The sequence below is a fragment of the Talpa europaea genome (genome assembly GCF_964194135.1).
Source record: "Talpa europaea genome assembly, chromosome: 9".
Lineage (NCBI taxonomy): Eukaryota > Metazoa > Chordata > Mammalia > Eulipotyphla > Talpidae > Talpa > Talpa europaea.
The window spans coordinates 108,518,088-108,536,647 of NC_140076.1; the positions used below are offsets into that span (position 1 = coordinate 108,518,088).

At 37.9% G+C, this 18,560-nt stretch overlaps 1 protein-coding gene across 3 annotated transcripts in view; it reads right to left on the bottom strand.

Moving 5' to 3' along the window:
- Positions 1 to 18,560, bottom strand: part of ST7L (suppression of tumorigenicity 7 like) — a gene marked incomplete at both ends in the record, with an annotated part of 53,301 nt that overhangs the window by 14,627 nt on the left and 20,114 nt on the right. For all 3 annotated transcript variants that reach the window (XM_084243370.1, XM_084243369.1, XM_084243368.1), the window contains 4 exons: positions 12,103 to 12,205; positions 13,137 to 13,209; positions 16,439 to 16,553; positions 16,822 to 16,919. In XM_084243370.1, the coding sequence (XP_084099496.1) occupies positions 12,103 to 12,205; positions 13,137 to 13,209; positions 16,439 to 16,553; positions 16,822 to 16,919 (389 nt within the window). The remainder of the gene's footprint in view (positions 1 to 12,102; positions 12,206 to 13,136; positions 13,210 to 16,438; positions 16,554 to 16,821; positions 16,920 to 18,560) is intronic.

The following is an 18,560-nucleotide window of genomic DNA, read 5'->3' on the forward strand; positions in this document are numbered from 1 at the left end:
GATGTTATTTTAACTTAGACAGGTGTTTACAACAATGCAGAGCTAAACTACAGACATGTCTATTTATCACTTATTGAGAGCGTGTTAGGTGCTAGGGAGAGTATCAGGCAAGAAATGATGAGTAAAACAAGAGTCTTGCTTCTTAAAAAAACTTACAGGGAATTAAGGGAGTGACACACAAACAGAAAAAAGGAAAGATGTGATTGAGGTACTGAAGAAACAGAGACGACAGCCATTATCTCTGCTTAGGAAAAGTGGGGAAATGATAATGGAGGCAACTGATGAGCAGGGTCTTGAAGAATGAGTAGTAACTTGCAGGGTAGAGGAGACTGCACATATGTACACAGTCAGGAGACACAACGACTAGTGATGCTGGAGATAAGATCCAAGACAGAGTGGCAAAGAATAGACTTAGAAATGGTGACCTCAGAGGGCCTCCCCGGTGGCGCAGCGGTTGAGCGCTAGGTTGCGAAGCTGCCCTCAGCCTCCGCGGCGCTGGTTCGATCCCCGGCTGCTCCCCGGCCACCGAAGGCGGGTCCCACATGGCGCGCAGACCTCTCCTGCCGCCCACTGCTCCCCTCAGCAGTGTACTTCGGTCTTTCTGCCTGCTCTGCTGCCCGCTCTGGCTCTGGTGAATTCTCTCACCCTCCCGTGCTTCTGACTGTACCCAGTGCTTGTATAAAAAAATAATAAATAAATAAATAAATAAATCTTTAAAAAAAAAAAAAAAGAAATGGTGACCTCAGACAGTGGAAGACTCTACACATGCACTCCTAAAGGGCAGCTCTTTATCCCATAGGTGACAGGGGGCAAGCGAAGCTTTTGTAAGATTTGTTATTTATGTAGATTACTCTGGCAACAGACAGACTGGAGGGGGACTGATGGCAAGGAGAGTGAGGAATATGTTTTAATAGTCTAAGAAAGAGATGGTGAAGGAAGTATTCAAGAGTATTTCTATATCTTTATCTGCATGTTTAGAAATGCATAGAAAATGTCTGGCAATGAATACATCGAACCGTAGTTAATGTAGAGAAGTAGAATTGAAAGAGAAAGGACAAGCGGTTTTTAACTTTATAGACTTCAGAAGAGCCTGAATTTTCTTTTAAATAAGCACTCATTAGTTTTACAATAACTAATATTTTTTTAAAGAATAGGTAATGAAGTCACACAATACTCAGTGACAGAGGGGATAGGTAGATGGCTAGATCTAAAAGATAATTCAAGGTTATAATAGGAGTAAATAATTCAGAAGAGGAAGAAATAAAGGTATATGAGGAGGGGATAATAAAGTCACAAAATCAGGTAGAAATAAGGTAGGAGAGACAAGTTGGAGAAGAAACTAAAAAATAATATTTTTAATTCAGGTTTAGACACATGAAACAGTGTGAGTTACTTAGTAAATACCCAGAAAAAAAATTTCTACAACCAGATAAAAATGTAAACCTGCAGATGAAAAGGGAAGACATAGTAAAAAAAGACAAAGATTTGGAAATTATCAGCAAATAAGATACAGTTGAAGACATAAACCAAGGCTTAATATGTGCTGTAGGATCATCCATATTATGTTCAAATAACCCTACTGCTAAATCTGCAATAAATCAGAAACTGCTTGAGACAATTTTAATATTTGGTTACAGACAATGTACCCAAATAAATGCACAAAAAGATATTAAAAATTAAAGCTGCTTCCAAAGCTATAGTTAAAAAGACAATGATGTATGGTCTGATGGTTTCTTTTATAATTTTAAAACCATACCTATGCTTATACTCAAATTCACTTTAATTTTGAATTGCTTTGATCATTATAATTTATCTTTAGATTACTTTGTTTCTATTACTTTGTACATCTTACAACAGCTTTTAACCAAAAGCAATATAATTCTGACCTGAAGTAATGATAATACTTTATAATCTGCCTCTTAAAAGCAGAGGTTAAAGAAAAATCTCTCTGAAGGCATCTGAAATTAAGGTACTTTGCTCTTGATCAGTCATGCACACCAAGAACCAATTTATCTCTGCAATTAGTTTTCTCAGTGCACATTCTATGAGATTGGACAGGCAGGCTGAATGCAAAGAGTCCACATGGATGTCTACTAGTGGAGAGACTGAAGACAGTCCCCAGATGGGAAGCAAACAGAAATGCTAATACTACCTAAGAGCTTCAGGAGCAAAGGGAGAGTGATTGTATATAGAAAAGAAAGGAAGTGAGGCTAGAAAGGGGATTGGCCACAGGGAAACTCCTTTCCATATCATCCTACAGAGTAGCCCTCAAGAGATAAGCATTATAAGCATGTCCATCTAGCTACAGTACAACATAATGGAAAGGCAAAGGCCTTGCTGAGTTCTAATTCTGAATCCAGACTTCAACACCACTTCCTCTATCTTCTTCAACTCCTGCTATGCCACTCAGAATATCAATTGAGTCTCTTTCCGTTTTGTCTCTTATGTATTTTGCTAAAGCATATAGTTTGGTCAATGAAATGTAATGTAAACCTGCTGTTAAAGAGCTAGTATTTTCCATGGTGCATAGATTCACAACATCCTACAGGCTTTAATTTCTGATCAACCAGAATGAATATGACCTCCCATGTATCATTTCTAAAATTCCCCTTGCTACTTATTAAAGGCTCCAGGCCCAAACTGCTTTCTTGGGGGTACAATAGTAAAAACAGTTTCATTGTAAAATAAGAAATAATTTTTTGTACATATTTTTAAATATGTACTCAAGTTAGAGATTTACTAGTTATAGGAATTTGCAAATTATAGAGATTTATTGTTTTGTTTTCAAATGTTCAAATTTACTTTTGCTCCAACGGCATCTTCTGCAACACAAATAAATTATCTTCAGGATATTAATTAATTCAAATTAGTAAATTCCTGTCTCAATAGCTTCAACTTCATTTCCTCTCAACAAAGAAATCCCCAAAATCTTACACATTCTAATATTAAAATAACATTCCTAAGGAAAGACTACATACTGCAACAACTTACATAGGGAGAGAAAATGATAACAAAAGTATGATTAAGAAATGACTGCCATGATAATCGGTAGTACTGCCTGACACTTAGATATTTGTCACATACCTCATGCCATGATACTTTATCAGTGCTTCTCCATGCTCAGTCTTTTTTCTTTATTGAGGTATAATTTCAAAACAGTAAAATGTGCAGATCTTAAGTATGCAGTTCAAAAGTTTTGACAAGCAAACCCCAAAATTAAGACACAGAGTATGTCTATCACCCCAGAAAGTTCTTATTTTCAGTTAATCTCTCTTATCCTGACCACCCAAAGCAACCATTCTTCTAATCTCTACTACCACAGATCTCTTCTGCCTTTCTTTGAATTAATATAAATGTATTGATCCAGTATATACTACTTTTTACACTATATTTTTGAGGTTCACCCATGTTTTGTTACTATCAGTTCTTTCTTTTCATTCTGAGTAGTATCCTACCGAATAAATATATCACAAATTGTCTGTTTACTTGTTACTGCACATTGGGTTTTCTCCATTTGTGGCTATTATGAATAAAGTTGCTATGAATATTCATGTCCAAGTCTTTTGGGAGACATATTTTCATTTCTCTCAGGTGTACAGCTTGAAGTAGAATTGCTGGGTTATAGGGTGACAACCCACATGTCTGTCAATTGATGAATAGATGAACAAAACATGGTTATCCATATAATGAAATGTTATCCAGGCATATAAAAAAATAAAGCATTGATATATGATAAATTATGCTAAGTGAAAGAACTCAGGCACAAGAGGCCACATTTTGTAAGATTCCAAATTCATAGAGAAAGTTGATTAGTGGTTACCAGGGATTTGGGGAAAGGGATGAATGGTAATACATACGCTAACAGCTACAACGTTCCTTTTTGGGATAAAGAAACTGTTCTAGGATTAGAGAGCAGTAATGATTGTGCAACCTTGTGAATATACGAAAAATCACTGAATTATGTACTTTATAAAAGGTAAATCTTATAGTATGTGAATGATTTCAATAATAAAAGAATATCTTCTATAAAAAAGGATACCATCTATGACACTCCTTGATGGTTAGATATAAAAAATATGAAACATTAGAATTACTAAAACAGGAAGCTATGGAATATTTAGAATTTATGAAACATTTTCTACTATAAAATGTAAAAACCAACAATTTCTACAGTAGTGAGAAATGTACAATTTTCTTCGTTTGGATACTAAAAAGAAAATGCTACCTGAACCAAAGACATAACTAGGTGATAAAGAAAAGTCAAAAACCGTGAAAACAGGGCCTCCCCGGTGGCGCAGCGGTTGAGCGCTGGGCTGCAAATCTGCGCGCAGCCTCTGCAGCGCCGGTTTGATCCCCAGCTGCTCCCCGGCCAGCGGAGGAGGGTCCCACATGGCGCGCAGACCTCTTCTGCCGCCCGCTGCTCCCCTCAGCAGTGTACTTCGGTCCTTCTGCCTGTTCTGCTCCCCGCTCTGGCTCTGGTGAATTCTCTCACCCTCCCGCGCGTCTGACTGTACCCAGTGCTTGTATAAATAAATAAATCTTTTTTTTAAAAAAAAAAGGTGGGGAAAAAAAAAACCATGAAAACATGCTGTTCTAATTTTATCATTGTACAATCATAGTTACTGTACACTGAAATTCATTTGGTAGATTAAAAAAATATGTATAATCAATCAATATTAATGAAATATCTAAAGCAAATTCATAGCCCAGAGATTTAGATGATTTATATGATATTTCTCATTGCACTTCTAATAGTTTCCAGCTTTAACTAATCACACAGCTCCAGCCCTACAGCCATTTCTATTAGCTATGTGGAAAACTGTCAAAAAATATTTCCTGCTAAAATAGCTAATCTTTGCTATTCATATAAAATTTGATAAATTCATATAAAATTTGATAAATTTTCAAAATAAATTTGTAAGACTAAAAGAACATTTAAAATAGGGCCTCCCTGGTGGCACAGGTGATTGAGCGCTGCGCTGTGAAGCTGTCTGCAGCCTCTGCAGCGCAGGTTCGATCCTGGCTGGCCAGGTTGAAAACCAGATGGCGCGGCAGACCTCTCCTGTCTAGCCCGCTGCTCCTCTCAGCAGTGTATTTCAGTCAGTCTGCCTGTTCTGTTCCCCTCTCTGTCTCTGGTGAATCCTCTCACCCTCCCACGCATCTGGCCTGTACCCCGGTTCTTGTATAAATAAATAAATCTTTAAAAAAAAAAGATTTAAAAAAAAGAACATTTAAAATATACAGATTGGGGTCTCCCTAGTGATGCAAGGAGTTAAGTCTCAGCACTATGAAGCTATCGGCAGCCACTGCAGCATGAGTTTGATCACCAGCTAGGGAGCTAAGCCACATGGTGCAGCAGACCTCTCCTGTCTCTCCGTTACTCCCTTCAGCAGTGTATTTCAGTTAGTCTGCCTGCTCTGTTCCCCACTCTGTCCCTGGTGAATCTTCTCAGCACCCCGCACCTCTGCTCTTATATGCATAAATGAATAAAATAAATCTTAAAGAAAATAAATAAAATACATAGATTAATATGTCACTGTTCACTCAGTCAAGTAAGTTATCACAACTCATGGTTGAAGTTTGAGGAACAAAACCTGTAGAGTCCTTTCTGTTTGTTTGACTTGCAAAGAGTCGGGAATAAAAACTCTAACAGGAGAGAGAGCAAGAGAGGAAGAGAGAAAAAAAGGAGGAAAAGGAGGTGTGAGGGAGAAGGGAGAGGCAAAGAGGGGAAGAGAGAGAGATCTGTATATACCTTCATCCTTTATAAAACCCTAGCAAAAACAGCCATAAATACCACAGCTCTAATCTTAAGTCTAACGTTATTTATTTGGGATATTATCCAACTTGTTTAACATTTCTTTTAAAAACAACTTAATAACCATACATACTGTCTGAAAATACCCAGCTTAAAGTATTTACAAACAATAATGCAAGGTTAAAGTGCCATTCTCCTTAGCTGAATTAATTTGATGGAGCTGAACTGTCAACTGGTTTTGACATTTATTTGAGAAAGAAAACACATAAATTTCTATCTATAAATAAAAATTATTTTAAAATGTTAAAGTTTATATATATATACGTTACATATATCTTTTATTGAGGTATATGTTACATGTCATAAAATTTGCCATAGTAATTATGTAGTTCAATGATTTTAAAAAATTTGTATATTTGTACACCATAACCACAGAAAGTTCCCTCATGCCTTTCTTCATAAGTCAATCCTCACCCTCACCTCCAGCCCTAGGAAACAACTGATCTTTTTATCAATTTAACCATTTTAATGGGCATAAAGTAGTATCAATAGTGATTTTAATTTGGATTTCAAATGCTTACTACTTATTTATCTTCTTTGGTGAAGTGACTATTCAAACCCATGTTTTGAGTTGTTTTTCCTCTTGTTACTGAGTTTTTCCTCTTGCTCAGTTATTATTGAGTTTTTCCTCGTATTATTGACTCTATATTTAAGTCCATTAACAAATATATGACGTGCAAATATTTTCTCCTAGTCTTTAGTACGTCTTTCCATTTTCTTTTTTTCTTTATTTTTAAAGATTTATTTATTTATTTATTTATACAAACACTGGGTACAGTCAGAAGCGCAGGAGGGTGAGAGAATTCACCAGAGCCAGAGTGGGGAACAGAACAGGCAGACTGATGAAGTATACTGCTGAGGGGAGCAGTGGGCATGGCAGGAGAGGCCTGTGCACCATGTGGGACCCTCGCCAGCGGCCAGGTTTCAAACCAGCGCTGCAGAGGCTGCGGGCAGCTTCGCAGCCCAGTGCTCAACCACTGCGCCAGCAGGGAAGGCCCTCTTTCCATTTTCTTAATGATTGTCTTTTGAAGAAAAATGTCTTAGGACACCCCATTTATTTATTTATGTATTGTTCTTTTAAAGAAATCTTTGCCTAAACTAAGGTCACAAAGACTTTCTTGTTTCCCCTTCTCTTATTTACTTCTTACATTTAGACTTATGATCCATTTTTGATTCATTTTTGTATATATGCCATTATCATATATCTTTTTTTAAAGATTTATTTATGCATACAAGAGATGGGGTATAGGCCAGAGGTGTGGGGGGGTAAGAAGATTCACTAGAGACAGAGTGGGGAGCAGTACAGGCACATCTACTGAGCTACACTGCTGAGGGGAGCAGCCCGTGAGACAGGAGAGGTCTGCTGCACTGTGTGGGTCAGATCCCTGGCCCAGGGATTGAACTCTTGCTGCAGTGGCTGTGGATTGCTTCATAGTGCTGAGATTTAACCCCTTGCGCTACCAGGGAAGCCCCATTATCATACATCTTAGTAATTACAACTCTAAAATGTCTTGAAACTGAGTAGTGTAAATTCTCTAATTTTGTTCTTTTCAAAATTGTTTTGGCTATTATAGGTCCTTGGCATTTCCACATACATTTTAGGATGAGTCTGTCAATTTCCATAAACAAGTCTGCTAGGATTTTAATAGGGTCTTCTCTGAATTTATAGATTGAGTTGGGGAGAACTGTGATCTTAACAATATTGAGTCTTGGGCCTCCCTGGTGGTGCAGCGGGTTGAGAGCTGCACTGTGAAGCTGTCTGCAGCCTCTGCAGCATGGGTTCAATTCCCGGCCGGCCTGGGAGAAACCCACATGACGGGACAGATCTCTCCTGCCTCGCCCGCTGCTCCCCTCAGCAGGGTCTTTGGTCCGTCTGCCTGTTCTGCTCCCCACTTTGTCACTGGTAAATTCTCTCACCCTCCCGCACCTCTGGTCTGTACCCCAGTTCTTGTATCAATAATTCAATCTTTTTATTTTTATTTTTTTAATAGAGGCATGTTATTTATTTATTTATTTGTTTGTTTGTTTGTTTTGTTTATACATGCACTGGGTACAGTCAGAAGTGCGGGAGGGTGAGAGAATTCACCAGAGCCAGAGCGGGGAGCAGAACAGGCAGAAGGACCGAAGTACACTGCTGAGGGGAGCAGCAGGCGGCAGGAGAGGTCTGCGTGCCATGTGGGACCCTCCTCCGGTGGCCAGGGAGCAGTTGGGGATCGAACTGGCGCCACAGAGGCCGCGGGCAGCTTTGCAACCCAGCGCTCAACCGCTGCGCCACCGGGGAGGCCCAATAATCCAATCTTTTTTAAAAAAAAATATGGAGTCTTCCAAACCATAAACATGGTATCTGTTTATTTAGGTTTTCTTTTTTTTCAGAATTGTTTTATAGTATTTCAGAGAGAGAGAGAGAGAGAGAGAGAGAGAGAGAGAGAGAGAGAATGTGTGTTTAAATTTTTTAAAGTATGCCTAAAAAGCATCAGAATATCTAGTGTCTAGATTCAATCTGGGGATTAATTTTTTTTTTTTTTTTTTTTTTTTTGTGGGACCCTCGCCGGCGGCCAGGGAATGAACCGGCGCTGCAGAGGCTGCAGGCAGCTTCACAGCCCAGCACTCAACCGCTGCAGCACCAGGGGAGGCCCCAACAATCTAATTTTATTTATTTGTTTGTTTGTTTGTTTCTTTATACAAGCACTGGGTACAGTCAGAAGCGCAGGAGGGTGAGAGAATTCACCAGGGCCAGAGCAGGGAGCAGAGCAGGCAGAAGGACCAAAGTACACTGCTGAGGGGAGTAGCGGGTGGCAGGAGAGGTCTGCACGTCATGTGGGACCCTCCTCCAGGGGCCGGGGAGCAGCTGGGAATCGAATTGGTGCTGCAGAGGCTGCGGGCAGCTTCGCAACCCAGAGCTCAACCGCTGCACCACTGGGAAGGCCCAAATTTTAAAATTAGGATAATACCTGAGATTTTTACTGCCCTTCTTGCACTCACGTGCCCCCAGCAATAGATTTATTTATTTGTTTGTTTGTTTGTTTGTTTGTTTGCTTGTTTTGTTTTATACATACACTGGGCACAGTCAGAAGCACGGGAGGGTGAGAGAATTCACCAGAGCCAGAGTGGGGAGCAGAGCAGGCAGAAGGACCAAAGTACACTGCTGAGAGGAGCAGCGGGCGGCAGGAGAGGTCTGCGCGCCAGGTGGGACCCTCCTCCGGTGGCCGGGGAGCAGCCGGGGATCGAACCGGCGCCTCAGAGGTCGCGGGCAGCTTCGCAACCCAGCGCTCAACCGCTGCGCCACCGGGGAGGCCCCCAGCAATAGATTTAAACTCCAATGTACATCATTAGAATTGTTACTGCTGAGTATTATTTTGAGAGGGATTTTGAAGCAAAGGTCCACAACCATAGGGAATAGACAATTCATATTTTGCTATTTTGAGTAGGCGTTAAATACAAATTTTAGTTATCTTAATGGTGTATTTAATTAAGGTAGTTCTGATTAGTAATTGCTGCTTACTTTCTCATACAAGGGATGGACTCCCTACTCCAGTAACAATCACTTCTGTTATGCTTATTATGTGTTAGGCACTCTTCTAAGCACTTTAAAAATATAAACCCATTTAATCTTAATAACAAATAAGAAGTAATAGAGCCAGAATTCAAATCAGGCATTTTAGTTGTGGAATTCATTCTGTTAACCAGTCTGCAGGACAGAGCACAGAATTTCATTTAAAAGTATTTTCTACAGTTTTTTAAATTAAATATGTGGCACACAAAGAAAATCAGTCATGAGAGATAACCAAGACAACAAGATCATGATGCAGCAGAAAAAACAGATTAACAGAGATAGACAAAAGTTCCAGATATTGGCATTATCAGAGAGAGACTTTAAGATAACTACTTTAAACTGTTTCAAAGAGTAAAAGACTACATTTAAAATTTTGGTAGAGAATTAGAAATTATATGTGACACAACATGCAAAAAATAAGAGAAATTGGGTCTCCCTGATGGCACAGGGGTTAAATAAGGTCTTAGTCCTATCAAGCTATCACCGGCCAATGAGGCAAGAGTTCAATCACCAGCCAGGAACCTAATCCACATGGCAAAGCAGACCTCTACTGTCTCACCTGCTGTTCCCCTCAGCAGTGTATTTCAGTAGATCTACCTGTTCTGCTCCCCACTCTCTCTCTGGTGAATCCTCTCATCCCCAACACTTCTGGCCTACACCCCAGTTCTTGTATGTATAAATAAATAAGAATAAATTTTTTTAAAAAAAAGAAAAATAAACAGAAATCAAGAATTGAAAATGTTTCAGAGGAGTGAGATCAGAGTATGTTCTCTTATCACCATGTAGTTATGCAAAAATCACTGATAGATAATCTTCATATTTTTAGAAATTAAGAAATATACTTCTAAGTAAATTATCTCTAAATCAAAGTGGAAATAATTATGGAAATTAGAAAATATTTTGACAAAATTATATAAATATATTGCCATGATGTATAGTTAAAATTATACTTAGAAAGAGGTTAACAGACTTTAATGAATGTTAGAAAGAAGAAAGGCTGAAAGGTAATGAGTTCAGTACCTATGTATAAAGATAAAGGAAATAAAAAATAAAAAACAGAGTGAAAGGAAGGCCATAATGGGTAGAAATGAATAAAACAGAAAACAAATATTAGAGAGAATCAAAAAAGCCAGAGTTTGGTTCTTTGCAAAGACTAATAAAATCAATAGATCTCTGGGGAATCAAATCACAGGGAAGAAATGGTGGCCAGTATTAGGAATTAAAAAGTGGATATTACAATGGATCCTGTAACTATTAACAAGGTAACAAAAGGTTTTAGTGATTATGCCAATAAATTTGAAAACTGGATGAAATTTATTTCTAGAAAGGCACAACTTACCAAAACAAACACAAGAAAGAAGAAGAAATTTGAAAAGCTCTGGAATAGGTAAAATATTGAATTTGTAATTAAAATATTAAACAAAAGAAATAAAATTAGTAATTAAAATCATTCTCACAAGGAAAATTCTATAATCAGATGCCTTTATCAACAATTTCTATTAACTGTTTAAGGCAAAAGTAATTTTAATTTTATACAAATTACTCTAGAGAATTAAAAATAAAGAGGGATAACACCTTAATCTATTTTATAAAGGCAACAATAAAGGAAAAGTACACATCACAAATATAAGAAAAAAGCAAGTGAATATAATTAATGTCAAACTAGCAATTACCTTTAGGCAGGAGGGAAGAAGCTGTAATTAGGAAAGAACAGTCATGGGGACTTCTGAGGGCTTCTTAGGGCTAGTAATGTTCTTTCTTGACTTCATTTGTTTTATAATAAATCATTAAAATAAATGTTTTGTGTGTGTATACTTTGTTGTATATTATAATGCACCATAAATGTTTTATTTATATTTTAGTACTAGTGTCACTCAATGAGAAAATGTTTGTTATATTTGTATTGTTAACACATTCTTAGATTTCAGTAATCTTCTTGAATATCTTTACTTATTCTAATGGACTGACAATTTCTACTTCTTAGAATTTATCTTTTAAAGATTCATTTCCTAATGTTTACTAGCTTCCCAATTTCATTAACACACACTTAACTGGAATTAATAGTTATAATTTCATTTTGAAGCAAAGGCATCTATTCTTAAGTATTCTATAATTCCATATGTGGGTTTTTGTTTCTAAAACCTAAAATTTAATCTTAGGTGAAAACACACAAATATTAACCAATAAGTCACATGTCTGCAAGGTGTAGAATAAAAAGACAAATGGGTAAGGTATAGTTTCATTTGAGACTAAATAAACATCAACTCGTAAGTTTTTCTGGGAATTTCCACATTTATTTCCCATCATTAATTATTTAAATCTATCTGTCTTCAGTCTTTGTACACCCAGTCCTAGCTCAAAGTTTTGGCATCTGTCTACATGTAAAAAATATTTACAGTAATAGGAAATTTGATTTAATGAATGTGAATAATGAAATACGAATAACTTATAAGATATTTTATTCTTATTGTAACTATAGTAAAAAGAATAGCTAAATGAACAACTTCTAATTTTATTCTGAGAGCTATTATAAAGCTTATAGTGAAGCACTGCTTCTATAACCCTTTCTATATGCCTGTTAACACCCACTTTAAGGCAAGTAGTAAGCATCAAAATACAGAAAACTAAAACAATTCTGACCCAAATTATGGAGACCTAAGCTTTGGTCTATACACTGTATGTCATCAATTTAATAAACTTATATAAAAGTATATTTTCATCAAAAAGTTCTCACTTTTGGGACATGAGGATTAAATTCCACGGCTCTATGAATTGCTTCCACAGCATTAATTTCTGCTGTGCTTAACCCTCTTCTGGAGGCTGTTTCTGGTGAAAATCTGTAAGAAAATAAGAGAAGAAGCAATGAATATAAAAAATATATGTGTATTATATTTCATAAAGTATATATAGATACGTTTAGATAAAATCTATTCCCTTGAATCAGAGGCTTTTGGTAATGGCCAAAGACAAAGACAAATAACCACTAAATATGAAATAAAAGCTAATATAATAAAGCATATAAACTAAAAGGCAGCATAAAAAATAGAAATCTTCAAATTTATGTGAAGAAAGTGTTTAGGAAAAGTCCATTGGAGGCATACTCTGGGAAAGGTAATAAGAAATGTCACACAAGGACGTTCAGAGAATCTTCTGTAATAAAAGTATATTTTTATCAAGTTCTCATTAAAAGGAAACAGATTGAATACTCAATTCTAATTATATCAAGGCACAGTAACCTAAAGTGAAAAAAAAAAGTCACTTATTGATTGGTTTCTGAGTATCATCTGTGAAATAAAGAGAAATTCATTAAAGGCAGTCAAAAATACATGAAAAACAGTAACACAGAATTATAATCTCAGAACAGATAATATGAAACCTATTTGTTGACCACATACCTTATCATTACGATACAGCTACAGTCTACAAACTTTCTTTAGCCATCTAGTATACTTAATCCACACACAAACACCCTACAATATTATTATTCTCACTTTACAAAGGAGTCTCATTTTATAGAATCAAACTGATTTACTTGCCCAAAGTCCCATAAAAGATATATGGTAGACTGAATTTGAAGACAAGCTTGCTTAGTTCTAAGAACCTTGCTCTTTCTACTACATGTAATAAAATGGCTCAAAACCCCATAAGATCAAGGTTATTCAAAAGGAAGTAAGTAGGGAGAAAAAGAATACTACTTAAAGTTAATGAAGGAAAAACATAATATTGAATTTAGCAGTCTAAATTATTGTAGTTTACATAATAACTTACTTATCTGAAACAGTCCTTGTCTTCAGTAGTGCTGCTGTGTAACAGATTGCTGCTGACTTTGGAAGGCTTATATCTGTAATAATAATTTCCAACTTAGGTAGGAATCACAAAATTATTTTATTTTATTTTATTCTTTTAAAGATTTATTTATTTAGGGCCTCCCCGGTGGCGCAGCGGTTGAGCGCTGGGTTGCGACGCTGCCCGCGGCCTCTGCGGCGCCGGTTCAATCCCCGGCTGCTCCCCGGCCACCGGAGGAGGGTCCCACATGGCGCGCAGACCTCTCCTGCCGCCCGCTGCTCCCCTCAGCAGTGTACTTTGTTCCTTCTGCCTGCTCTGCTCCCCGCTCTGGCTCTGGTGAATTCTCTCACCCTCCCGCGCTTCTGACTGTACCCAGTGCATGTATAAACAAAAACAAACAAACAAATAAATAAATAAAACATGCCTCTATTAAAAAAAAAAAAAAGATTTATTTATTTAGGGGCCTCCCCGGTGGCGCAGCGGTTGAGTGCTGGGTTGCGAAGCTGCCCACAGCCCCTGCAGCACCAGTTCAATTCCTGGCTGCCGGGCAAGGGTCCCACGTGGTGCGCAGACCTCTCCTGCCGCCCGCTGCTCCCCTCAGCAGTGTACTTCGTCAGTCAGCCTGTTCTGTTCCCCGCTCTGGCTCTGGTGAATTCTCTTACCCTCCCGCGAATCTGGCCTGTACCCCTGTTCTTGTATACATAAATAAATCTTTAAAAATTTTTTTTTTATTTATTTATTTATACAAGCACCGGATACAGTCAGAAGGGCGGGAGGGTGAGAGAATTCACCAGAGCCAGAACGGAGAACAGAACAGGCAGAATGATGAAATACACTGCTGAGGGGAGCAGTGGGCATGGCAGGAGAGGTCTGCGCACCATGTGGGACCCTTGCCGGCAGCCGGGGATCGAACCGGCGCTGCAGAGGCTGAGGGCAGCTTCGTAGTCCAGCACTCAACTGTTGTGCTACCAGGGGAGGCCCCACAAAAAATATTTTAAAACAATTTCTAATAAGAATAATTTATAGTACAAATCCAACAGATATAAGATAGTAGCAGAAGAATGTGGACATACAGTTGGAAGATGTAAGATTAAATCTTGACTTTACTCTTTACTAATTATGCGTCTTTGAACAAGTTTAACCTGTTTTCTCCTCCCAAAATAGGGAAATGGTACTTTTCTGGCAAAGATTAAAGTATATGTGTGAAAGTCCTTAGCACAATGGTGAAACCTACTCAACAAATGTTGCTAACAAACGATAGCACAAAGCTAGAGTAATCAAAACAGTAAAGTATTGGAATAAAAATAGAAACATACCAATGGAATAGAATTGAGAGTCCAGAAATAAACCCACACTTATATGAAGAGTTAGCCCATGACAAAGGAACCAAAAGTGTGTGCGTATGTGTGTGTGTATGTGTGTGTGTACACACACACATAAAACAAAATAAGGTAAATCTCTTTAACAAATGGTTCTGGAAAGCTGTTGTGAAAAAGCCACATGCAACTAGACCACTATCTCATACCATTCACAAAAATTAACTCAAAATGGATTAGATATTTGAATATAAAACCTGAAACCATAAACTACATAGAAGAAAACACAGGTGCAACACTAAACAACACTGGCTTCAGTTATTTGGGGATGACTCTAAGGGGAAGGGAAACAAAAGTAAAAATAAACAAATAGGACTTCATGAAACTAAAAAACTTCTGCACAGCAAAAAAAGTTATCATTAAAGGGGCCTGCCCCGGTGGCGCAGGGGTTGAGCGCTGGGCTGCGAAGCTGCCCGCAGCCTCTGCAGCACCGGTTCAATCCCTGGCCACCGGCGAGGGTCCCACATGGCACAACAGACCCCTCCTGCTGTGCCCGCTGCTCCCCTCGGCAGTGTATTTTGTCAGTCTGCCTGTTCTGTTCCTTGCTCTGGCTCTGGTGAATTCTCTCACCCTCCCGTGCTTCTGACTGTACCCAGTGCTTGTATAAATAAATAAATAAATCTTAAAAAAAAATCATTAAAGTGAATTGACACTACAGAATGGGACAAAATATTCACATATCGTATATCCAACAAGAGGCTAATATCCAAGATCCACTAAGAACTCACACAGCTCAACAATAAGAAAATAAACCACCCAACCAAAAATTGGACAAAAGATCTTAATAGATACTTCTCCAAAGAAGAAATACAGACAGCCAACAGACACATAAAAAAATTATCATCATCACTTATTATCAGGGAAATACAAACCAAAACCACAATGAGATACCATCTCACATCCATGAGAATGGCTCATATCAAAAAGACCTAAAACAGGGGCCTCCCCAGTGGCTCAAGGGGTTAAGCATGGCACAAGAGGTTAAGCACCGCAATATGAAGCAATCTGCAGCCTCTGCAGCACAAGTTTGATCCCTGGCCAGCCAGAGAGCAACCCACATAGCAGAGGAGACCTCTCCTGATTCTCCCGCTGCTCCCCTCAGCAGTGTATTTCAGTCAGTCTGCCTGTTCTGTTCCCCACTCTGTCTCTAGTGAATCCTCTCACCCCCCACATCTCTGGCCTGTACCCCAGCTCTTGTATGCATAAAATAAATCTTTTTTTTTAAAGATTTATTTATTTATTTATACAAGCACTGGGTACAGTCAGAAGCGCAGGAGGGTGAGAGAATTCACCAGAGCCAGAGCGGGGAGCAGAGCAGGCAGAAGGACTGAAGTACACTGTTGAGGGGAGCAGCGGGAGGCAGGAGAGGTCTGCGCACCATGTGGGACCCTCCTCCTGTGGCCAGGAAGCAGCCGGGGATAGAACCGGCGCTGCAGAGGCTGCGGGCAGCTTTGCAACCCAGAGCTCAACCGCTGCGCCACCGGGGAGGTCCTAAAATAAATCTTTAAAAAAAAAAAAAAGACCTGAAACAAAAAGTGTTGAATGAAATAACTGCAGAATTGAAGCTACTAGAAGGGGAAGGTATGAGGTGGAGAACAAAGCAGGGAGGAGGTCCAATGGTCTATGGTAGAGGATTATGAATATTTTAGAGGTGGATGTGATGTACTAACATACATCTTAACAGGTGTGAATCTATACACCTCAATTATACACAGTGTTGCAAACCAAGGATACCACAATTTAAAAAGATAAAGATCCTTAATACCAACTTGTACCAGCAGATTCCAAATAACAACTGGTAATAATAGAAAGCAAAAATAACAAATAAAAGAATAGGGTTATATTTGTAATTGTGAAATTTAAAAAAATATTGTAATCATGCTACCCACTAATACAGATATTACTCACCGTCATATTTTGCTAGGACTGCCTGTACATCTGCATAGGCCTGTAATTCTAAAAGTGATTCTAGGAGATTTTCATGGATGTTCAACATGCTAAGAGGAGGAAATTCTTTCATCAACTGTATATTAAAAGGAAAAGCAGAGTAAAATTTTAACAAAGGAACTCAACAGAGCTGAATCAGAATCATTAAAGTAGACATCATTTCGTTTCCTAACAAAAGCACAGAGATTTAACCCTTAAGAATGAATGCGTATTAAAAAGTTATCTTGTTATAAAAACTACAAAGTAAAAATCCAATGATTTGACATTAAAATATTGTAAATTTAAGCCACATTTTCAGTATTTTGGAGGAACAAATATAAAGGTCCAGTCATCAAAAACCTTACATCTCTCATTATTTTTACTGCTTCTCGTATTCTTCCTAATTTCCTTGCACACATTGCCAATCTTCTTTTAACATATACCAGTACGTTGGTATCTCTCCCTATTTAAAAAAAACAAACAAAGGACACAACTATTACACTTGTATTATGACTTGTTATTTTATTACCATTATCCATTAATTTTATTTCCTTGCCCTAGAAGATTTAATTAAAACTAAATTGTGGGGCCTCCCGGTGGCACAGTAGTTGAGCACTGAGCTGCGAAGCTGCCCGCAGCCTCTACAGCGCCGGTTCGATCCCCAGCTGCAGGCAAGGGTCCCACATGGCACGCAGACCTCTCCTGCCACGCCCGCTGCTCCCCTCAGCAGTGTATTTCGTCAGTCTGCCTCTGTTCTGCTCCCCACTCTGACTCGGGTGAATTCTCTTACCCTCCCGCACTTCTGACTGTACCCAGTGCTTGTATAAATAAATAAATCTTTAAAAAAAAAAACTAAATTGTGTCAGAATGGAGGAATTATAAAGGTTGTTGAATTTGGGTGATGAACATTAAATTGGAGCTCATATTGTATTTTGTCTGTGTTTGACATTTTTAGTATGAAAGCTTAAAAATATATATGTATATACAGTTACTTTTGCCCTTAAGAGCGGGTAATCTTTATAGTATATGTAAAGTATTTTGCTTATACTTGACAATTTCGTTTTAATATTAACATAAAAGAAACACATTAACCTATTAAGTTTCTACATAAACAATCTACAATTTTAATATTCTCTATTACTGACAAACAAAAATGTTCAAAACAGAATTTCCATGGCTAGTATAAACTACTTCCAGAAAGAGCTAACAAATATTTCTTTAACCATCTAATAGCAGTAGTTGAGATGATACAAAGAGAAATGGCATGACTTTTCTACAGAAGTAGTTTCATTAGTTCCAGGCTGCATAATTATATATTCCCATAGTTGTGTGCTATAACAAGATGCACTAATGAGACATGCTGTACACATCAATATTTAGTTTAGAGGGAAAACATTATCCAAATTTTAATTTCCACTAACAAAGGATTTAGAACTTAACTGCTAGCAGATAATGCATTATGTAAACATATTTCAATTTATTGTCCACTATCTGCCAAAATCATGAAACTAAAACTCTGGGCCACAACAAAACAGCACGAAGCAACAGCATTATACATTGAAATATCTTTGGTAACAGTATCTCAATCATAACTGGGAGAGTATTCCTGAGACTGGAAAGAGAGGACCTCAGAGGCTATGTTCCATATGATCTCAAACATATCACATGGAAAAACCAAGCAAAGAAAGAATCAATGCTGAGTATAAGGCTGGTTTCTGTAAGTGGCTACTTCCTGACATTATATGGAGATACATACAATCTGCAGAGCAAACCAAATGATGCACCTCTACTATTGCTAGGGGTAAGGATGAGGGAAAAAATGTTCTTCTTATCACTAGCAGGCTCTCTTGAATTTGAATATTTTGGGGTTGTGTTTCACCAATGACCAATCCAATTCTAATATGAAATAAATTACTGTTAAGTCTCAGAGCAGCACAATTCTCATAAGCCAGAGCAGATCTGTTCCCTTCCACAAGCTAGTACACATTTCTGTCTTGCTGGCTAACAGATTTTGTGAATAGATGTGTTATCGCTTATGAAAAGTAGCTAACTTATAGTATTAATTTTTTTTAATAATTGTTTTGTGTTTTAAACAAGAACCAAT